Below are 24,970 nucleotides of genomic sequence, written 5' to 3'. Positions count from 1 at the left end.
CCTATGGAATATAAGAAAATGAATGGGGAAATAGGTTTTACAACCCCCATCTATTTTCTGGCCCCCACTTGACAAATCACCCAAAATCTTCCCTGGAAGGAGAGGATGTAGAGGGCCTTTTAAAAAAAAGTTTTGTGAAGATTTATCAAATGGCACCAAAGATATAAGGAAACCAAAACATGCTTTTCTTATGGATTAGTGGTTCTAGCTATTGGTACCCAGTGATGACTTCCACTGGAGTATATATAAACTTGCTGGTAAAATATCTTGGTAGTCAATATTCTGCTTAGAATATTTAGGTAGCACAATATTTAAATCTGGAAACTCAGGTTGGACACCATGAATGTGTGGTGCAGACCTCCTTCCTCCTTTAGGAGCTGGATTGGTAAAAACTACAGCTGTAAACAAGCAATTACAAAGCCATAGACGTGGCTTGCACTTTGAGTTCTGACTAAAATAATAAAAAGCCTGCCCTGTGGAAACAAAAGCAAAGCACAGTTGCTTTCTGTATGCAGTGCCTCAGTGTGATAAAACATTTAGGCCCTCATTATGACATTGGCAGTAAATCCTGCTTACTGCCATGGTGATGGCTGCCAACATACTGCCGCGGTGGCGACTGTCTGTTCTCCATATTATGACACACATACACCAATTCAACAGAATACTGCCACATACACAAATCCACCAGTCCAAAGGTTAGTGCTAAAGTGTCGGTACCAACACCCCTACCGTTACTCCAACAAAACAATACCCACTACATCATGACCCACGAATCACCACAGCAGATATTCAACTGCGGTAAACTATTGGCAGTACATACCGGGGCGCTTAGAATGGACACCCAAATACTAAACTGCACAACATTCGCCAATACCAAATAGCCACACCTGGCACTGATGATACACACACCACACACACCCACCTTCAGCACTATAAAACACATACCCACATTACCCACAACCCTTTGCGAATACAAAATATTGCCACCAGACTGACACCAAGCCCACTGCAACAACTAGACACACACCACATACACCATAGAGCCCTCATGCACACCACTACGCACACCCAACCACACTACACAACACCCAGACACTCATACACACCAAACAACACCCATCTCCCCACAAAGGCACCCCCGTTTCACAGATTTGAGGGTCATGGTGGAGGAAATAGTCAGAGTAGAGCCACAGCTGTTTGGAGCACAGGTACAGCAGATATCCATTGCCAGGAAGATGGAGCTATGGAAGAGAATCATGGAGAGGGTGAACGCCATGGGACAGCATCCAAGAACAAGGGACAACATCAGGAAGAGGTGGAAGGACCGACGGGGGAAGGTACGTTCCATTGCAGCAAGGCACCAGCTCGCCATACAGAGGACTGGCGGTGAACCCCCAACTCCTCCCCCACAGCTCACAGCATGGGAGGAGCATGTCTTGGCAATCCTGCATCCTGAAGGACTCACTGGAGTTGCCTGAGGACTGGGCACCGGTCAGTCAACATTTACTACTTATCACCCCCCATACCTGCATGCCATCACACACCCTCACCCTCACTCCCATCACTCCACTACGTACCACACACTGCACCTACACATATGACTAACCACGATGTCCAGCCCTGCATGCTATACCAATGCATGGACAGCCCTCCCAGCCCTGCATGGACATCCATCACAAAAGCAGGCACTGCATAAGGGAACTAACAATCCCACAATACATCCACTTGTCAGACGGAGGCACCTGAACCTGGCCTTCAGGAGGCCGAAGTACCTTACAATTATTCTTCTGGTTTGCCCATGTGCCTCATTATAACGGTTCTCAGCCCCTGTCTTGGCATTCCTCACAGGAGTCTGGAGCCACGAAAGGTAGCAAGAGTCACCTGCAAATAGTGAGGGACAAACTTTAGCCTTACACAATCCTATGGGGATACCAGCTCAAGGCATACACTGACATACAGTGGGTGGGGACTCTGGCTCACCTATTAGCCACACCTTGTGCCTCTGTAGTTGGCCCATCAAATTTGGGATGCTGCTATTCCTCAGGACAAAGGCCTCATGCACCTACCCAGGATACTTGGCAGTGAAATGGGATATGTACTGGTCAGCCAGGCACACTATTTGCACATTCAGTGAGTGTAAACTCTTCTGATTCCTGAACACCTGTTCATTCTGGCGGGGGGGGGGACTAATGCAATATGTGTACAGTCAATCGCCCAATAATATTGGGGATATGTCCCATTGCATAGAACACTGCCTTAACAGTGGCCAAATCTTCTATGTGGGGGAAAACAATGTAGCTGAACACGTGTTCCACCAAGGCAGACAGAACACTTGCTAGCACGATTGAGATCATTGGTTGTGACATTCCTGCTGCCAAGTCCACTGTCACTTGGAAAGAACCAGTTGCCAGGAAATGGAGCACTGATAGCACTTTCACAAGAGGGGGGATCCCTGTGGGATGATGGATAGCTGATATCAGGTCAGGTTCCAATTGGGCACACAGCTATGTGATTGTGCCCCTGTCCAGTCTATAGGTGAGTATAATGTGCCTGTCCTCCAGGGTAGCCAAGTCCACAAGGGGTCCATACACGGGGGTTTGTCTCCTCCTCTTATTCATCTGCAGCAGTAGGTATCTAAGGGACACAAGATATAATTTGAACAATAGAACCACCACCTCAGTGTACATACAGCATCAATGTGATGGGACAGTGGGAATGGAAATGTTTGTGCTATTTTAGGCAATGATGCAGTTATGGTTTATCTCATCATAGTCCACCACTATGAAATGGCGACCACCTGTCCTGTATCTTGGGACAGGCAGAAGTGAGGTAACTCCGCCGACGTTAGGCGTCATGGCAGAATGCGGACTTGCACCTTCGTGCAATTCCTCATTGGATACTATGGGACTCTATGGAGTACTGTGGCCAATGGGGATCTGCGCCGGCGGTGACGGTATACACCGCCACAGACGTGACCGCCATTTTATATCCAATTCCTCACTTGTTTCCTGACTTTCCTCAGGACGACACCTACACTGCGTGTGCTGATGTGACCTGTGTCTGGAACCTACCATGGCCTGTGTGACCAGGGAAACGGGTCCTGCCTTTACTTTTTAGAGGTTGGAGGGACTGGTGGATGGGGTCCTTCCCCAGTATAGACAGCTGCATGGGCCTCCAGACTAACAGGTGAGTACACCATGGGCACAATGCATATGGGAAGGATGCATGAGGATGTGTGTGCAAGAATTGTGTAATTGGGGAGATGTCTGGTGGTAGTGTACATGGTGGGCACCGTATGATGTGTGCCGATGGTGATAGAAACGGGATTCGTGGGCCATATGTGTGACAGGCTGGAATGTATGGTTAATGGTGCCCTCCTGTCTATGTTTCCTCTGCAGGTCAGTGCCCATCAGAAGAAGGGATTGTGGCGTGCCATCGGCAAGGACGTGCAGACCCTGGGGGTCTACAGCAGGCAGAGCACCAACTGCAGGAAACAGTGGGAGGACCTGAGATGCTGAGCACAGAAGACCGCAGAGGCCCAGCTGAGGATGGCCTCCCAACGAAGAATGGGTGCCCATCGGAACCTGACCCCTCTGATGGCCTGCAGACTGGCACTGGCCTACCCAGAGCTGGATGGGTGCTTGAGGGTATCACAACAGTCACAAGGGGGTGATTACAGTGGGCATTACTACAATAATTGGTAGGTGGCATGGGATCCGAGTGATACGTGTGAGTTAGTGGGTGCCCCCTAATTGCAGGCCAGACATTGCAGCGTGATCCAGCTCAAGGGTAATGGGTGTATGGTAAATGCAGGTAACCTAGCTTGTTTGTATTCCATGTCAGTCAGGGCTTAGTGGATCCCAAGAGGGGTGCAGTTGGTGGTGTTTGGCCCTCATCTTGCTTTGGCATCTAGCCAAATCAATGGCAGTGCAATGCATAGTGCTCAATCCTGATCCCTGTGTGTCATGGTGCTGTGTATGCCAAATGAGGTGTTGGTGCTGTAATTAACCCCTTGAGTTTGGAAGTAGGCAGTGCAAGGGCAATTTGTTCGTAGTTAAGAAGGGTCAGTTAATTTTAGGATGGCCGCATATTAAGGAATTGGGCATTAAGATTGACTCTATGAAAATGTCTTCAGTGTATGTGGTGTTTGAGAGTGATTTTCTCGATTAATTGAATTATGATGAGTTGGACAAAAAATGTCCTACTGTGTTTTTTCAGTCATTAGGTAAACTTAAAGAATTCAAACACAAAATCATTTTACAAGAAAATGTAACTTCTGTAAGACATAAAATGCGGAATGTACCTGTAAATTATAGACCTAAACTTAAGAAAATGTTAAATGATTTTTGTGAAAAAAATATCATTGAACCAATCGAGACTTCGCATTGGATTTCCCCAGTGGTGATACCTCTAAAAGGGAATGGGGATCTCTGATTGTGTGTTGATTTGAGGTCCTTGAATGAAGTGATTTGGACTGATACATTTCCGTTACCGAATTTACAAGAATTAGTGTCATCTGTGTGCCAAGCCTCAATTTTTTCCACCATAGATTTATCTAGTGCTTACCATCAGATTGAGTTGGATGATAGCTCCAAACATTATACTGCATTCATAACAACAGAAGGTGCATTTCAATACAGAAGAATGTCCTCTGACCTTTCTTGTGCCTCTGCTGTTTTCCGAAGAGAAATGAATAGAATTTTCAATGGTGTGAAGAAGGCTAAGGTGTTTCAGGATGATATCTTAATATATGGTAAGGACAGATCAGATCATGACAAAGTTTTAAAGGACATACTAGTCATACTCTGTGAAAATGGGTTGACAGTAAAAAAGGAGAAATGTAGGTTTGGCCAGACTCAAGTTGAACATTTGGGTCATATCATTTCTTTTGAAGGAATTAGTCCTAAGGTAAGCCATGTAAAGGCTATTGTTGATGCTCCTGGGCCAAGTTATAAGAAGCAATTGATGTCATTCTTATGTCTTACTGAATTTTCTTCACATCTCATAGAGAACTATGCAACCAAAGTGGAGAATTTGAGAAAACTCTAAAAACAATGCTTGTTTATATAGGGAAAGGAACAGTCTGAATGTTTTGAATGTATCAAACTTGAAATAGTACAAGCTCCATCTCTAAAACCGTTTGAAACTAATAAGAACTGTATAATTGCAGTGGATGCAAGCAACTATGGAATTTGGGCTGTCTTATCACAAAGGGAAAGTGTTGTGAAAAATGGATTGTAGCATGTGCTTTGTGGACTCTATCGCAATCCGAAAGAAATTATTCTGTGATTGAGAAGGAATTGTTAGCAGCCTCATGGGCTGTGCAAAGGCTTTGAATGTATGTATGGGGAAGGAAGTTCAAGTTATATACAGACCACAATCCCTCGGTTAATATTTTGAATCCTGGTGGTGGGAAGAATTTATCACCAAGACTTGCAAGACACGCATCTAAGTTGCAAATGTATTTCTTCAAAGTGGAATATATACCTGGGAGGAGCAATTTTATTGCAGATGGTCTCTACCGATTACCTATTGAAGATGGGAGTGTTGATATAGAGTGTAATGTGGTGTTTACGTATGAGGATGTATTGTCGGGACGGAAATTGCATGAGAAATCAGAACAAGAAATTTTAACTGAACAAGAATGGGATCAAGAGGTGATGAAAGATAATGATATGCAAATGGTGAAGGGGTACATACTTAACAGCTGGCCTAGAGAATGTGTGTTGAGAGGTGAAAGTGCTGTTTTATGGAAATTAAAGGATGAACTTAGTTTATGTGGTGATGTAATTCTAAGGGGTGACAGAATGATTCCCCCGAAGGGGATGTGTGATATCATTATATGGAAGAGTCATATTGGTCATAGTGGCATGTCTAGGAATAAGAGGCAAGTGAAGGATTTTTTCTGGTGGCCTGGTGTGGATGTGATGATTGACAGCTTTGTAAGGAATTGTGCTACTTGTGCCCAGATTGATAAGAGTGCGAAAACTTGAACGGTGCCATTGATACCGGTTGAGTTACATGATAGGCCTTGGAGAAAGCTGGCAATTGAATTTATGGCTGCATTTTCTACTTTGCCAGCGAAGGAAGCATATGCCATAGCATTGATTGATTTTTTTCTAAATGGCCTGAAGTGGAATTTGTGAGCAAAATCTCCACGGAGACATCAATGGAATTTTTGGGAAAATATATTTTCCAGGGAGGAGGTACCAGAAATTCTTGTATCGGACAATGGTGTACAATTCACTTCTACGAAAATGTCAGAATTCTTCAAAAAGAATGGTATCAGACATGCAAAGGTCGCTTTATATAATCCTTCTTCAAATGGTCAAGTTGAAAGAGCTGTTAAAGAGACAACACAATTAGCTCTTAAATCTGGTATTCCATGGAAACAGCCCTTAAAGAATATGCTTTCATCATACAGAGTGATTCCTCATTCTGTGATGGGGAAGATGCCTTTTGAATTGTTAAGAGGAAGGAAACTGTTTACTAGCTTGGTTCCCCTGTGGTTGATAGAGAGAAATCAAGTGACATTTGGGGTTGAATGTAATAAGGAAATGGGGAATAAGGTACAGGATTATCAATTGCTCACTAATTTGTATCACAATGTTAAATCTAGTATGTGTGGATTGAAGGTGGAGCAAAGTGTCCGTGTTAAAATACCTGGAGTTGTTGATAAGGGGAAACTACGATGGTCTGAACCAAGGAAAGTTGTAAAATTCAGAGATATGCAGTGCAATTGGATAATGGTACAGTTTGGAATGTAAGGTGTTTGTCAATATATAGGATGGAGGATTCTGGGGTGGAGGGTAAGGAAGATAAAGAGTGTTCGGAAGGGTATAATGGGTACTTATTGGAGAGTGCCCTTGATGCAGTAGATGAGGTAATTCATGATGAGAGTTGTGTAAGCGTGTATAGAGCGTTATGACAAAGTGTGAGAGAGAGGAAGACTCCTACTTATTTATAAGACTTGGCCCTCATTATGATCATGGCAGCAATCACCGCCCTGCCGGTGATGGCGGTAACTACGGCCAACAGGCTGGCGGTCTGGACCGCCAAATAATGAAGCACATGAGAAACAAGTAGCGGTCCGTCCACACACCGCCATCATTTGAGTGCCGACACCGACGGAAGAGGCCACCCACAGACTGACAGAAAGGCCCCCACCCACCCAACAAATAATGAAGCACAAGACCGTCATCAGTTCCGGGGTGTGAACCACCGCAACGCAAAGAGTGGCGGAAATGAACCAAATAAAAGGAAACACTCACCGTAGGCACACACAACAAGCTGAAGCAGACATGGAGAGAGAGTCGGAAATAATGCCAGTCCTGCTCCTTGCATTATACCTCCACAACCATGACCGCCGACGAGGACGACAACGGTAAGTACCGCAATATAGTAAACATGGGAAGAAAGGGCACAGTTACACACCCACAACGCACTTCCAACCCCTCCCACCATCACAAGCCATACACACCAGAATAAGAATTACTTACACAACACATGGCAACAAAGCACAGCCCAAAGTACATACATGTGCACCCCAAACCCCCACAATAAAACGATGAACCACGTCTCCATATTGTGCCAACAGCACCACGGGGCACACAAACTTTAATACAAAAGTAAAATAGTAATGTACAAATAAGGCCATTGGGCAGTCCATGGAAAATACACTGAAGGGCCCAAATGGGCCAGACTTGACTCCCACATGTGCACAGGGTACTCCACCTTAAAGGGACATCAATGGGGCAGCCAGGCACCTCAGGGAACAGGGGCAAGTGGTGGCAGGGTGGGGACTTACGCCTGGAAGGGGAGGGGCTTGGGTTTACATTTGGGAGGTAGAGGGGGTTTAGGCTTGCCCTTGGAAGGTGGGGGAGTGGGTGTGGCCCGGGGGTGGCAGAGGGATCTAGGGCAACACAGGGCATCTTCCTCTCTGGGGAAGGGGCACAGGAATGAGAAGGGCGGACTGGGGCAGACTTGGACGAGGAAGGAGTGTACAGGGCAAGGAGATGAGCACATTTAGGGACGAGACGGCGTGGGCCAGTGGGTTCAAACAGGTCAACACAGGAGAGGATAAGTTTCTTAGGAGCAGTTGGGGTGGATATCGAGGAAGGTGTGGGAGTGTAGGTAGAGGGAGTGGTTGTACCAGGTGTAGGTGTGCTGGACGTGGATGCAGGTGCCTGTACAGAATGCTGATATGTGGTGGATGTGTGTTGAGTGGGTGCTTGGGAACGTTTGAGTGTCTTACGAGGAGGTGGGATGGACACAGTGGGACAAGACAGGCTGCCAGCGTAAATGGATGTTGTCTGGGTGTCTGCAGGTCTGGTGAGTGTGCTGCATGTGTCAGTCAATGTAGTTGTGGTGAGTGCAGGTGTGGTGTCTGGGGTGGATGACTGGATATCAGATGTTGTGGTGACTGCAAGAATGGGGCCAGCAGCAGTGAGTGAGGGTGCAGTGCTTGTGGGTGTGCATTTTGAGGTGACAGACAGGGAGGCGGGAGAGGTGGACACACTGGGGGAAGTAGATGTTGTTGCGGGTGCCTTTGTATGTTGGCTGTGTGTATGCCTGTGGTGGGAAGTGTGGTGCTTGTGTTTCTCTGTGTGCTTCTTGTGTGTTGAGGTGTGTGCATGACTGTCTGAACGTGTGCTTGGGATGGGTGAAGGGAGCGGGTTCTGAAAGGGGTAGAGGTGGTTGGAGGGGGGCGGAAAGACCAGGGACACTGGCTGCCATCAAAGAGGAGACCAGAGCCTGAAAAGATCTCTGTAGGCCAGACATGGCACCATGAACTCCTTCCAGGTATGCATTGCATTGCTGTATCTGGGATGCTAGCCCCTGGATGGTATTCACAATGGTTGTCTGCCCTACAGAGATGGTCCTCAGGAGGTCAATAGCCTCCTCCGTGAGGGCAAGGGATGAGGTGCCTGGGGCGAATTAGATGCCCACCCTCCTGGGTGAGCAGGCATGGGCAACTGGGTGGGGAGCAACTGGGAGGGCGGAGAAGGCATGGGGGTGGCAGAAGATGACAAAGAGTGGGTGGGCCCACTAGGGTCCGTCACCACCAGGGAGCTGCCATCGGAGGAGGTATCAGAGTCACTACCACCAGTGGTAGTTGCCTCCCCCGTGGTACTCCCCTCGCCCTCCAACCCACTGGTCCCCTTGGGCTCCGCCGACTCTGGCACCTTGGAACAGTCGGGGTGCTGCATCCCCACTTGCCTGTGCCACTGCTCCCTCACCAGATGATGCTGATGTACACAAAGAACAAAAGAGCACAGGGGTGGGGAGACAAAACATGAGAGAAATCTGTATATATCTGATTGGATGTACATACTTGGTGCACACACACTCCCATCCAGCTTACACTCCTACACCCAGCACCTACAACAATAGTCTTGACTATGCCCGTTACCAGTGCCACTACCCCAGATTATAACTAATTTCCCACATGAAACATGGACTACACACGTGGGAGACCATGGCCAGCCAATGCACCTACTAGTCCTGTTTATTCCCCTCTCGGGCCAAAAGGGACCTTTTGTGGGACTATCCTTTAATTGTGCATGGGATGTGGAGGTGCATTGTGGGTGCAGTAGTGCCATTGTGATTCCTTGAAGGGGTAGGTGACTGTGCACTGGGGGAGGGATGTGGGCCTGTTAGTGGGTTTAGGAGCATGCCGGGTGACTGGGTGTAATTATTGTGGCCTGGGTGGGGTAGTGGTCCTGATGATAGTTGGAGGGGTGGGGTGGTACATGCATTACAGGTGTGGTGGATATGAAGTAATTGTAGATGACTTATCCGAGTCCAGTCATCCAGTGAGTTTAGTGAGGCCCTCCGGATGCAGGATAGGTGTAGTTGGGGGATGTAGGTGGGAGGCCTCCCCCAGTCTTCTGTACCACAATGTTGTGCCCGCATGCCATAGACCTCACCTTCCCGCGCAAGTTGTTCCATCTCTTGTGGATGTCGTCCCTTGTGCATGAATTGTTTCCCACTGCATTGACCTTGTTTACAATCATCTGCCATAACTCCATTTTCCTGGTGATGGGTGTGTGCTGGACCTGTGCCCCAAAGATTTGTGCTCGACCTTCAGTATTTAGTCCACCATGGTCCTTAGCTCCCTATCTGTGAAGCCTGGGTGCGTAGGGGGTGCCATGGTGTGTGTTATAGGTGTGTGGGTTTCAAACTTGCCAATGTGTTAATTTCTTGCTGTTGGGTCCCATTGCAGACTGTGGCGGTCTGTAGCGCCAATGGTCATTCGACCTCCACTATCCGCCATGGTGATTTGTGCATCATTATTTGGTGGGCGGAGGATTTGTCTGCTTGGTGGTGGCGGGGTGGGGTGTACAGCCTTTCTGCCATCATGAGCCCTCTTGGTGGCTGGAGGTTGCAGAATTTTCTGAGGTTTCTGATTTTGGCATCATTATATGGCGGTGTGCTGTTCACCGCCACTGGTGGCCTTCTGTTCACAGTCGCCACGCCAGTCGGCGGTGTTTCCCCCATGTTCATAATGACCACCTATGTAACAAACTAATGGAATGATTTCTATGTTGTTTATGTTGTTAATTTACACTGGACATTTGTATTCAAATTGTATTTAGAAGACTATGGGGGACATTACGACCCCGGCGGTCGACAATAATATGGCTGTAAGTACTGCCAACAGGCTGGCGGTACTTACCGCTATATTATGACATTGGTGGTTTGGCTTGCGACCGCCATGGCAGTAACAGCCGCCGGGCTGGAGATATCTATCTCCAGCCTGGCAGCCGTCACTGTTCCGCCTGCGGGATTATGACCCCACCTACGCCATGGTTTTTGTGGCTTTCTTAATGCCACGGAAACCATGATGGTAGGCACTATCAGTGACAGGGAATTCCTTCCCTGTCACTGATAGGGGTCTCCCCCTCCAGCTAGACCCCCTGCCCCCCACCTCTCCAAAGCCCCCATCCCCCCTACATTCATGCTCCCTTCACACACACATGCATACACACACCCATTCCCACATGCATCCACGCATGCATACATCCATTCACACACACATCCGCACACTCTTTCATACATACACGCAGACACGCATTCACAGAATACAACATACACGCACTCACACCTCCATACATGCACACATGCATTCAACAAGCAACATACTCCCGCATCCACATACACACGAACATTCACACACACACACACAACACCCCCCTCCCCTTTCGGAGACCCAACTTACCTGTGTTCAAGGGGTCCTCCAGCAGGAGGTGGGACTGGACACTGCTGCCACCAGTAGTGCCCGCCAACAGAACACCGCCAGGTCATATTATTTCTCATAATACGGCTGGTGCCAGTCTCCTGACGTGGCACTGCTGCTGGCAGCAGAGCCACCTTACCGCCATCCGCCAGCATGGCCACAGCCGGATTTCCGCCATTCTTGTGGCGGAAATCCATCTGTGGTCATAATACGGTGGAAGGCTGGTAGCCGCTGCGACAGTCTTTTGACGGCCGTCGCCGCGGCGGTAGGAGGTTTTTACCGCCATTATCAAAATGAGGGCCTATGTAACAAACTAATGTAATGATTTCCATGTTTTTGTTGTTGTTCATTTTACACTGAACATTTGTATTAAAATTGGTGGGGAAAGATGTGTGGTATTGTTATGTCAGATAGTAGAATGTAGAATGTGAAGGCTTGGTAGGGAGAGAATGTAGAACGTGGAGGTATGGGTGGTTGGAGGATAACAAGAATGGGTGCAGAGAGTGGATGGCACCGCTCTTATGTGTATACGCAAAATCATAAACATATCTGAAGGTCTTACCGCACAGGGCACCCACTGACAGTTCATGTACAAGGGGGGCATCCAAGCTTCCTGACTTCTCTCTTTCATAAAGGAGATAAGCCACTTCAAGGTTGTTCCACCAATCCCAATCGATTGAAGTCGAGTAAGCAACCTTGAGTGGGGGACTGTATCAAAGGCCACCGATAGATCTAACATAACCAGGACAGCCTTCGCCCTATTATCTCAAGTGCCTTTGATGTGCTCAACAACTTCCATCAATGCAGCCTCAGTACTGAAATTGGGTCTGAACCCAGACTGGCTCGGGTGCAGTAGGTGATGAGTTTCAAGATACTGTGAATGTTGCTGGTTTACAAATTTCTCCAATACTTTAGAAAAAGCAGGGAGTAGGAATATTGGTCTATAGTTTGATCAAGCATTTGGGTCAGCCAATGCTTTCTTGAGCCAGGGTAACATTGTGGCTTGATTCTATTGCACAGGGACAATTCCTGCTCACTGCGAAGCATTAAGCATTTTTTTGGTATGGGTTAATGGTTGTTGCCTCTATTGCAATAGAGGCAAGTAATCTAGGTCAGATGGAGACTCTGATTTGAGGCTTTTAATGGCCACCAGAGATCCCTCCAAGTAAATAGGGAGGATGTTAGAAACATTTGTCATCACATAGGTAATCTTACTACTACTTGCTACCTCTGGTACATTGTCATTTATCTGTGAGTCTAATAAAAGGCTTGCAGTTTTCAAAGGGACATTTGTACATGCACATATGGTGATTCAAATCATTGCTGCCCCTACCTTTCTTGGTGCCAGGTGTGCCTGAGGTATCTATGTCAGTGACACCACCTACTACTTCAGGCAGCAGTGTTGACCCCACCATCCACCCCCTTGTCTAACAAGGGGGTGGATGGTGTCTGGATGGGTGGTCCACCACCAGCGCTCCTTGATTCCTTCAGCCTGCTTGCTACCCTCACTTTGGCACGTGATCGCAAGTTGTACCAGCGCTTGCGTATCTCCTCAATTAAACGCTGCTCAACACCCACTGTGCAAATTTTGGTCTGGATGTCAGTCCACATTTTCCTCTTCTCACTTTCTGGGGCCTGTAGTGAGTGTTTGCCAAACAACTGGTCATGGTTCTTGACCACCTCTTCTGTGAGTACCTCCAATTCCTGCTCACTGAATTTCAGTTTTCTTTTTCTCCCTCCTTTGTCCTTGCCATTTCCATCAGTGGCCATTGTGCTCTCCTGGTCCTGGCTAACTCTCCTGATGCCTCCCTGGTGCTGTTCTGGGTCTCTCTGCCCTGTCCTGTGGCTCAGGCTTCTGGTAACAGCATGCACTGACACACTTCATGTTTGTGATGCCATCAAGCTGGTCCAGAATTCTAAACTCACAATTTGCGATTTCAAAATACCGATTCACTATTTTACCGAATCGCTAAATGGTTCTCGCTATTTGCGATTGCGAATTTTAAGAAATCTCAAAAAATTCTGTGATGGTGTTGTTACATCGCATTTTGTGAATCCCAGTTAGCGATTTGGTAAAAATCGCTATTTGGTATTCGCAAACGCAAACCTTCATACATCGGGCCCCAGGTCTTTTTGCATTGTCCCCACATGATTGGCTCCTATTTTTGACCCCTAGATGATCGTTTTCTGACTCTGAGAGTGCCCTTGGGTCTACTAACCAGACCCAGGGCCTGTGCTCTAATTGAAAGTGTATGCAAATAAGGCACAACTGCAATTAGCATGACAACCTACCTGTAAGTCCCAAGTATATATTAGGACATAGTGTGTTATAGGCCCTATGGATTTACCCTTAGATGTACATTGCTGTGGTCCCTGTTGTCATTTTAAAGGCAGAGCAGCTTTGCTGGCTGCTTTCAAATGTAAATTATATGCAAATTCGACTTTGGAATTAAAGGTACTTTCAAAGTGTCAAACTACTTTATGTTCACACATAAGTCACCCTTACAGTCTCCCCTAAGTGCCCCAGGGGCAGTGTACCCTATAACTATAAGCCGGGACATGATAGAAAGATGTTTTATATGCCCTGGGGAAGGAAAAACTTCCAATTTTGTTTCTCCCTATTCTAGTACAGTAGCTCCATAGGCTAACACTGGGAAACTTCATTAAAGTATAACTTTTGCCAGAAATGGACTACAATTTCCATTCTTGGACTAAAAATGCCATTGTTAAAACGATTATAACTATCACAAAAAAAGAAGTTATAGAACTTGCATTTTTGTTAACCAAAATCCAGCTCTCCAGCTGCTCTTCTCTCATTGTCCAGCCTCTGCCAGGCTGAGCCAAGCTGTCTTAATGAGATGTGAAGGGGCCTGCATTGAGACAATGGAACATCTGGTAAGGGAAGATCTGCAAGCTGCAGAGCAAAAGGCAGAAAGGGGGCTGGGTAGCCAAACTGGTCTTCAAAGGGAACATAATACTTAGGACAGGGCATATGCTCAACCCCTTTTCGTGACACCCCAGCCAGATTGGAGCCCCAGTATCGAGATTAGCAAAAGGACTAGAGTGGGAGTGTTCAGGGAAATAAGCCATCCCAGTGGGACTGCTTAGCCTGATCTTCACTCCAAGGAGGGATTTCCTCCATCTTAGATTTTGAAAGAATAGTGCTTCATGGGAATGATTTTTTCCACACGTCATAGTAAGTGGTCACCCTAGAGGGTAAGACCCTGCATCCCATTGGTCAGGGGTGCCCGCTGCTTGTCAGCCCAGGAACACTAGATAAATATGGGAGAGTTGCACAGCAACTCAGAACACTGCCTGAACTACACGGAGAAGCACTGCCCTGCTGGAACCCTCGTCCGCACCCTAAAGGACTGCACCTGCTGCACACTGAGGAGCTACAGCTCTAAGGACTTTGCCTGACTTCAAGAGAGGAAAGGAGTGGACTCCCTGACATCAACAGGTTAGAAGAGCTTCACCTGCAACATCCCCAACAAGGAGGTCCCAGCTAAGCACCTTCAGTTGGACTGTTGAGGATTTGCTAGGTGTATTTTGGGAAATGTAGTTCAGAAATCTCGAGACTATCTCAGAGCTTCTAGACCCTCGGATTAGTGTTGTGGACCACTGGAGACCCAAAGGAAGACTCCTGGAAGGAGATCCAGAAGTTTGGAGGAGATTGGAGAACTTTTAGAAAAAAGCTCAATGAGGAACCATTGATAAGTCAAGCCTCTGACATCACACCGTGACCCAGCCTGAATTTCAGGTTCGCCCTGTTGAAGCTCTGGAGCTTCTCCCTGTCTGTGAGGCTTCCAGGAGTTGACCGAGCACTCGCGATGAGCCAACCCGATGACATCACTTCGAAGCCCGGCCTGACGAGGAGCCTAGCCTGATGACAAGAGAAAAACCTCGAAAAAAATAACTAAGTTTGAAGGTAAAACTTTGACTGAGGCTTCCTGCTCAGTGTATCCAAGCAGGGCACCTTCGTGATCAGCCTCAATTTGTGACTCGGTCTGGGTCAGGCATGACCAAATATTATCGGTTGGTGCTATTGGTTTTTAAGCACTGGAAAGCACACATTTTGTTTTATTCTTTAAAAATTCATATCTCTTGTCACTACATCGGAGTTTATTAGTTTTGCTGTTATTCTAAAGATGCAAATATTTCCTATTGTTATAAGTTGGTGTTGGATTTGATTGTGTATTGTGTCTTTACTTATTTAATGTATAGGTATTATTAAATGCTTTACACACCTGTCTCCTGAGTTAAGCTTGCCTGCTCGTTGCCAGCTACCAGGCTTTGAGTAATGGATTAATTTACTGAGACCTTAACTGAACCTTACATTGTGATTGTGGCCTTGTTACTAGTGGTAGGTCCCTACTTATCACTGCTAATAATCCACTTTCTAACAACTTGTAACTGAAAGAGAGGTTAACAGCTATAATAGTCTACCAACTTTTTATCAAAGAAGCCGATCCGTTTAATAATGTCCTATTCATTTGCATTATCAGGGCCATATATTGGGTTGTCTGGGCAAAGGGCAGCTATTGACTTGTCCCTTTATAATAACCTTAGTCTAACCCTTACAGGTGCTTCAGATATAACAATCACATAGCACCAAACTATCTGGAGTTTAAGCCAAATACACAGGGAAGCAGATCCCTAGTAGTGCAGCAACCACATCTCTGAAATATTTGGCCATTATGAGAGAGCTTAACCCAGACACCTGGCCTTCAAGCAGCTTCTGGTCACTGATTCAAGAGGTAGCTGGTGAGAACAAATATACACCATTAAAGCTATACAATAGGCCAATCTCACATCCCTGCTTGTCTTCATTGAGGCTAAGATTTTCTATGAATTAGCATTAGCACTTCTGCAACACTAAGTTGTGCAATGTAACAAAAAGCTGAAAAAGTTAACATGAGAGCGGTGCTAGCAAATGGGGAAGAACTATGCAAAAAAAACAGGATTCTACAAGAAGACATCAACTGAAGTCACACTAAATTGCATGACAGCTTTGCATGAAATAATGCCACCAAATGAAAACTGTCACAAAGAATTGTGAGAATTTAACACAATTTTACTATCTCCAATACATATAATATCTGCAAGATAAAATATATTGCATCTATTCACCCGGGCGACTGGCTGTGCATTTGCACAGTAAATTGATATATTTCTTCACTTGCTCGCCTTTGGGCCTGATTTATACTTTGGCAGATGGAGTATTATTCTTCTGCATAGCAGAGTTTTTTTTATGACCGTAAATGTTGAGGTTACTCTGCCTGTCATATTTGGGTAAGTCCTTTGGACATATCTAGCATTTCCAGGAACCGCAGTCATGGCAGATCCAGGAAGTACATTGAAAGTTTTACCAACATGATGGAGTCCTACTTCAAACTTTCAATTTTTTTTTTCTTTAAAAACAAAATCCTAAACCAGGATTTTGCGTTTGAAAAAAAAAAATATATATATGCCCTACGACGAAGGAGGCATTTTGCAGTTTTTGTTGCAGTTTTCACTGTCCCCTACCACCAGTTTTTACTGGTGGTGACATCAGTTAAAACTGACCTCTATGCTCGCCCATCTAAGTTAGGTGAGTGACATAGAGGCCAGCCCCGGAATCTTACTCTGTAGGGACGTCAGTGGAGTTTACCCACGGTGGAGACGGGGTAATCTCTGTCATCGTTACACCAATTGTCCATCTGCATTTAAATCGGGCAGGAGGACCATGATTTTGGCAGAAAGGGTACTCCTTTGGCGTTGCGTCAGTGTACCATTTCCTACAACATATAAATTGGGCCCTTTGCCCCGTAGCACACTACTAAATTATGATTGGTTTCCTGCAAACCATTTTCAGTCTAAACATGATTAATATCATTGACGTGGTGCACAGCATATATGGGTTGTTGTGTTATTGTTTGACATTTCCGCAAGACAATGTTGAAAATTTCCGAATTTATTTATGTCGTAACCACGTCTTTATAAATCTGACATGATTACTTATATGTGGATGTGAACCCAGGGCCGGCTTTACGGCGGTGCGACCAGTGCGGCCAAATCGGGTGCTGACCTGGATTGAGGAGCGTGGGGGGGGTGGGGGGGGGGGGGGGACATTGACCTAAGTGGTGCGCTGTGTTTAGCAATAACTTAGGAAACTTGCGATTTAAAAGCACCTGATGAAAAATTCGTTGGATGTCCAGCCTTCAGGAAGCACTTAAAATTACAAAATAATCTGATTAATGCTCTTGCTAGAGAAAGAGGAAACGATGTTTTCTTCAGTGACAGCTTTGACTCGTATAAAGTAGCACAGAGGGTTAATGCGCCTACTGTGAAGAACATAACTATGCTTTATGTGGCTAGCTGAGTGGATTAGTTAAGCCAGCCTTTACAAGCTCCTTAAAGCAAATGAAATGTAAGTGAGAGGGGCTATGGAGAGATGAGGGGGCACTTTTGCAGCGGGTGGTAGTGAGGGAATCCGAGTAGGTTGTTCGGGGTGGGGGAGGGGTGGAAATGGGTGGGGGGTGGGGGTGCAAAAAAGAGTACTGCACCAGGCGCCACCAGCGCCAAAGCCGGCCCTGTGTGAACCCATGCATAATGGAATGCAGTTATGTTCACACCGACTAGCATACCTGGTGCTCATTAAAACTAACAAAATACGTAAAAACTCACAAATACTACACGGTTCGGTATCTGGATTAGATGCATGATTTTGTTGCTGACGATGCATTCTATAAATAATCTAACCCAGGCACTGCTTCTCTTGCTAGAGGTTAAAATCATCACATCGCCAAAAAACTACGTTCATTAATGAATGTATTACTTGCTGTAACACAACAGTCCAGGTAAAATGTAAATTACGTGGCATAATTCACGCAATTTTAGGAACTTTGGGACCTGTTACCCAAAATTCATGAAATTGCACTATTATGGCACATTGCGGAATAATACTGCAATTTGCGGCAAAATTATAGAGTGGAAACAATATGAACAGCCCGGACGTCAATAGCCGTCATTTGCAGCAATTGTGTGTTTTCACATTTTTTGTGTGAAATGCGTCCACGCAACAAAGTTTGATGTAAGAGTGCATCTTGAGTTAAAATTCAACACTCAATGATAGATTTGCAGTTTGGATAATTAAGACTAATTTAGCATATTCGTCACGAAATTTCGTATAAATAGGTGAATTTCGCACATCCCTGGTTAGTCCCTTCACTTGCTTAGTTTCTGATTCACTGCAATCTTGCTGTGCCAACCGAGCCCCTGGCATCATAGGTTAATGGGTTTAATGGTGCCAACGCCATGACATTTGATCTAATATATGAACATAAATCTTAGAAAGAAGTCTAAAAAGGTTCTTCTTACCTGGATAAAGACAGTGAAAAAGATTACCACGATAGCAGCTGTAATGAAAAGCTTCTTTCTAGGAAACGACGACGAGGGAAGGAGGAAAACAAGTGAGAAACAGATGGCCCCTCTCAGTCCTCCATAGGCAATTATGAACTGATCCTTAAAGGTGAGAGGTATGGTCCGGAAGTGGTTGATGATCTGAGTCAGGACAAACACACCTATGAGACAAAAACCACTACAAAAGATCAGGAGGCAGATCGCAATCTCTAAGCAGGTATTTTATACCAACAATTAATTTTCTTTGTGGTATTATGTATACTAACAGTACCTGAAGTTGTAGATAGTAAAAACTCTTGCTATTGCTAATTTGTTGTACAAAAGACTGGGAGTGATTGAAAGTACGATATTTGGTATATTAAGGTCCTAACATTACGCATTGTTTGATTTACTGCTAACAATTAAAACATCACTTACATTTTTTAACTGCAGAACATGTAAATACTACCAATTCAATGTGTTTTTAGAACCAATTTTGTTATGTTTCTCAACTCAAGAACAAACAAGGCAGTGTCTACGAGGGCTAAGTTCCCCAATAAAAATAATGAGTTACACATATGGCTCTGGTAATTACGACAATAATTGAAACCAGTTATTATAATTGAAACCAGTTATTAGATACAAAACTAACATTATTATAACTATAATTTCATACCATTTAGTCATGTACGACAGCACATTAATGAGAGATCTGTCTTTGCGTGGATGTTTGATCTATACCTCTGTGGGCCTGCTGATCGTCCCATAGTTTAGTATGTTTATTTGGACAACCCATATCTGTATAGCGGTAGTTCTAAACCACCAAACAGGTGTCCTTCCCCTTGGACCATCTCTAAAAAAGAGAGAAGTCTCTTCCATTCCATTGCTATGGCCCTCTGGACCCTCAATAAGGCCATGTGCAAAAAGGCCAATTTGTAAGTAATGGAGTCCAGTAATACTGTGATGTGAAGAAGGGCATGCCTGGGGTCGGCGTCCAAGGGCCAACCCAGTACCTCACCCATACCAGTCAACACCTAGCTCCAAAAGAGATAAATCACTGGGCAAGACCAGACCTTGAGGAAGTACCTTCATCACTCCCACCACACCAAAGGCAGTAGGGAGAGAGTATCTACCAAAACCTCCAGACTCTAGGACGAGTATACCCTATGGAGGTAAATAATTGTCTTAGCTCTAACTGAGTGGCAATAGTTGCAGTTCTGTGGGCCATCTTGCATCAGCCCATTCCTCTGCAGATAGTGCTCCCAGATCAAACTCCGAGGCCATTGGAGGAAGTAGAAGATTGAGTATTTTACGGGTTAGAAATGACGGAACCCTTTTGGCTCCTGATAGAGTCCGTAGAGCTGTGATGTAAGTGTTAGAGAAGAATGCAGTGAAGGCACGTTTAGAATATTGAGTTCAAAGTTATACACAGATAAATAAAGATGTGTATTCCTAAGCTCCTAAGAGTGTGAGAGAGCGTAGCTTACATAATCTATATTAACATTAAATGTTTATGACTTAAGATGTGATGATGCCGCATTTAAACTATAGTAATAGCAATTTTGCTTAGAGTTGCACTTGAATTGTGACCACTAAGAGTGGCCACCAATGTATACGCGAGCTAATAATGATGACCAAAATGTTTATGTTACGTTCAAATAAGCTTATACTAACATTTCCGTTATTAAATCTGTATTGAAAACCTCATAGGCCTTAAGTTAGCATGAGCTGAAGCTTAGCTGCTTGGCTCTCATATTAAATGCATTTTTCTATTTTCCAGTGTGCTGACTCACAAAGGGCCATGACCCTGTTTATTCTTTTCTTCGACTTGGAAGATGAATGTAACCATGTTATATCCTTTGTCAAGCATATTTTCTATGCCCATGGAATAAATGTTAAAATAAATTGAAACAGTGAAGATTCATGTAATGTATAAGGTCATTCAAACCGGTGAAGACAATGGAACTGCTGACCAAAAGATGTGCAAAAGAATTACAAAAAGATGAAGTCACACCGGACATGCCACCTCTGAAGACTTCAATTACGAAGACCAATTAAAAACTTGTAAAACAATATGGGGTGAAGATTAGGATTAACTAATGTGTCATACGACAGGTTAAAGATAGTGGGGTATAGCAAATGTCCAATAGAATTTTGGGGGAATGTACTACGAAAAAGGGATAAAAACTCATGTCACGGGGAGTCACAGAGAATTAGGTAGGGAATGCTATTGATTTTATCCAGAAACTTTGTCACTCTGTTTGGTGACTTGAGATTTTGTTAAAACCATCCTCGCCCTTAGACTGGCCATTTACACTTTACCTCCTTATGAGGGAAGTGCCCTTTTATCCCACAGCTGAGTTTTGACTGATGACGATTTGATTGATGCCCTGAAGACGAAGACTGAACCTGTGCGCTGACCTAATCTTGGAGAGTAATTATGACAATGCATTTGTAATTTGCCTGTTTGCTTTTCCTTTCTAGGTACCAACTGCTTGCTTTTGATAGAGACCTTAGCTAGATGTTTTCCAGATTGGTGTTCTAAATTGTTTTGCATGAAGCCCAACATGCGAATGCTAATCAGTGGTTAGGACAGGTGTTCATCAAACTGACGCAATAGACAAACAACCGAGACTATGCTTTGTTGAAACTGACGCAATATCGACACTCTGCTAAATTTGATCTATGTTCACGCCGTGTTATGTTTTGATGTTTGTGATTCTCGCTTTAATGAAAGCTTACCAAAGTTGCCATATCGTTACTATGCTATTATGTTTCTCGGTGTTGAGGTTAACGCAGTTGCTATTAGATTATAATTAATAGGGAATAAAACTCATAAAATTCTACTAAACAAGGTGTGGTTATTCATGGCTGAAAGGTCATGGTAGCGTCATTGAATTGATTAATGACTTTGACTAAAGTGAAATGCATTGTCGTGATAAATATTGATGACATTATTGATGTATTGATTGATATATTGATTAGCTATCTCGTCCTACTGTGTCTCTCAACTGGATCAAAAGATTCATTGGCCTAAAACGAGTCCTGATGTGAAATAAATTATCATAAACTGATGGTTCTCATGTGCATAGTCTTTGGTGGATTCCCAGGCTGGGGAGGATGCTACACTGTCTACAGACCAAATTATAGATATTGTTGCAAACTCTAGAACGTTCTTTTGAGGTTGGTCTGGAGTGCTTAGCCTCTTCATAGTTGAAATCCTTTTGAAAGATCCTATCCATTAAAAAAGTGTGGACAGCTACCAGCATCTCTGTTAAAGCCAATTCTTAAACCCCCTCAAGAAGCTAGAACCTTAAAATGCCTGTTGTGGAAGAATTCTGAGATGACCACCAGACCGTTACTTCTGATAAAGTGGTCAGTAATCACAAGCACTCAGATCCTTCTGCCAAACTACAAGCTATCCCCCAAATACTGAAGGGCAAGCTTTCACTTAGTGCTAAAGTGATTTTTGAAGATAGGCAGAAACCTACTGTCACCTCCTCTTTCACGTCCTTAAACAATACATCTGCAAACTTAACCTCTTTTTCTGACGCTACTAGCAATGAAGTTGAAAATATGTATTTCTCTCATGATGACTCACTGTCTGATGTACCTGGCTCCTGCTCTGATGGAGCTCTTCTGGTTCTTTCATCACTCATCCTTCTGGACTTCAAGCTTGCATTCTTTTTGATCCAGCCAAACTACATCTCCCTAAATCTAGGAAGTGTTTCCCTTTTCAACTTGTGGAACAAGTTAATAACTAGTGACTGACTTGCCCTTTAGAAAAGAGCCCTCAATCATATTTAAGGATTAGATGACTGAGACCCATGACTGAGGGTGAAATTTACCTTATGCCATAGGTTGACCCTAATCTGGTCTTCCTCCTCTTGAGCCCTTGTGGAGGCCTGAGCAAGGACATTTGTTACAACTAAAGATCTGTATAGGTCACCCACTAGATCTCCCACACTCCATGGTAAGGCTTCTGAGTGGATATATTGGAGCAATCTCTTGCCTTTACACTAAAAGACTGGGCACAAAAAGCCATGTGTTTGTTGAATTATGCTCTTGCCATCAGTAATGCCAAATGCAATTAAACCATCCTTTTGTGAAGCAGAACCTCTGATATGACCCCAATCAACTCAACATGACTTGCCTGGAGACCTCTTATTTGGCTACTAGTTACTCAAGAGGGTTCCAAAAGTCAACCTTCACTTCCCTTAATATTTTTTATTGGCTTAGGGCCATATTTATACTTTTTGACGCAAAACTGCGCTATCGCAGTTTTGCGTCAAAAAAATTTGCACCGTCTGACGCCATTTGGATGCGCCATTCGGGCATCAAATTTATACTTTGACGTACGGCGGCGCAACCAACAGGTGGGAGTCATTATTTCGTGACGCACACAGCGTCGGTCTGTCGTAAGGGAAACCCACGTAAAAGTGACGCAAATCACTGTGGGTCGATTTACGACAGCGCAATCGTGAAAACGCCGTTTTTTTCGCGCTATTGCGTGACATTTTTGCGCGAAAACTGCACTTACAGGAGAGGAGACCCAAAATGGATCCTAGATGCCCCAACAGACCCCAGGAGGATGAGAGCAGACCAGGAACCAGCCAGGAGGAAGCATACAGGAACCAGGACATGTTAAAGAAAAAAAGAAAGTGTTGCTTCAGTGCAGAGGAGCAGGAAATCCTGGTGAAAGAGGTGACGGAACACCAGCACCAACTTTTCATATCCTCAAAATTGCCACTCAGTAGGAGAGAGGCCATCTGGAAAGAAATTGTGGACAAGATAAACAGTGTGGCTGAAGAATGCCGGACAGTCACCGAGTGTAAGAAACGCTGGCATGACTGTAAACATAGGACCAAAGAGAAAATGGCCAGGAACAGGAAGGCAGCAATGCAGACTGGAGGGGGGAGTCCAGCACAACAGGAGGCCCTGGACCACATGGAGGAGATGGTCGCAGCCGTCATCCCGGAGGAGATCGTCACAGGGATACAAGGACTGGACAGCGCAGACTACCACGACACTACGCACATGCAGGGTAAGTCGCATGGGGAATTACAATGCAATAATGGGGACTGTAAGCAGGGGGGGGATACCTACTACACAATGCATGTAACTTAGCACATATATGAAGTGGCATGGGGAAAGGGGCACGGCAGGGGGGAATGCCCAGTACTGACCATAGCCGGGGCACGACAAAATACTGCCACCACTACAGTCCCACGGGGACATCCTGTAATTACAACAAGAGAGCCAAGGGAAACCAGTGACAGGTGGGAAGGACACTACCCTGAATCCACATCCAGGCACTTGTTTTGCACAAACTATTCCCCATCAACTAGGTCCCTACCTGTAATGCAGTAGCAAATACAACAACTGCAACTTAACTGCCACCACAGTTGACAATAACACCTCTCATCTCTGGGCAGCTATAGTACCAAATGGCAGGAACCCCACCCTGGAACATACATTCCTAAATTAGGGGGTGAGGATGACATCTGCAACTACTCCTAGAAATAAGACAAAGGTACCAGTACACTTAAATGCCGAATGTCCATAACTGACACATACATAAGCCTAAGTAAACAGCAATAGGAGCCACACAGCACTAACGACACACACATGCTGCATACGTCAGGGTCCCTCACGTGCCTGCCTAACAATGCTACATCACAAATGTCATACTGCTCAGACAACAACATTGACGAGGGGACACAGGCAACTGGTCAATGAAACACATCTGCACAGTCTAACCAAAAAATAGGACATTCATACGATAAACAGGCCAATCCAGTAAGACACACATGAGACCCCATCAGATACAAACATCAACAATGTTTACATCCATACCACATCCTAACATTGACATACATAGGTCATGCCACCTAACATGTACAGATCATGCAATGTGAATAAAAAGTGTATGGTGCAGGGCCTGTGAGGCAAGTGTGCTGGCAGGGCAGTCACAACACCCACAGTCAGTCAAAGTGTAGCGTGGCAAGTGAAACGTATACTTTGCGCAATAGCCTCAGGCTGGAGGCCTTTGTGCATCTTACCCTGAATGTACTTATACTCATTTGCTCACATCTAAGTGCCTCAGAGCACTTTGCACTAAATGAATCTCATTGCCCTTCCTATCAGTTAATGTAGCAAATAGTCAGTCCTAAGGTGTTGGCAATTAGTCAAATCACCCTGTTTTGCCTACTTCTGCACTGGAGTTTGCCAGAACATATTCACTCTGTGCCCCAGTCAAGGATACCGTCTGGTTCGTTGATGATAGATGTGGTAGGGGTTAAGGTTTGCCATTCCTGCGTAGGGAAACTTTGTCATCACAATGACATATGT

At 45.0% G+C, this 24,970-nt stretch overlaps 1 protein-coding gene across 1 annotated transcript in view; it reads right to left on the bottom strand.

Moving 5' to 3' along the window:
- The window catches only part of LOC138250056 (sodium/hydrogen exchanger 2-like), a 720,639-nt gene that overhangs the window by 235,430 nt on the left and 460,239 nt on the right, over positions 1 to 24,970 (bottom strand). Inside the window, exon 5 of the mRNA XM_069204438.1 lies at positions 18,599 to 18,801. Coding sequence (XP_069060539.1) covers positions 18,599 to 18,801 — 203 coding nt within the window. The remainder of the gene's footprint in view (positions 1 to 18,598; positions 18,802 to 24,970) is intronic.

This window comes from Pleurodeles waltl, chromosome 8 (assembly GCF_031143425.1).
Source record: "Pleurodeles waltl isolate 20211129_DDA chromosome 8, aPleWal1.hap1.20221129, whole genome shotgun sequence".
Classification (NCBI taxonomy): domain Eukaryota; kingdom Metazoa; phylum Chordata; class Amphibia; order Caudata; family Salamandridae; genus Pleurodeles; species Pleurodeles waltl.
This window is presented reverse-complemented; position numbering and strand designations above follow the sequence as displayed.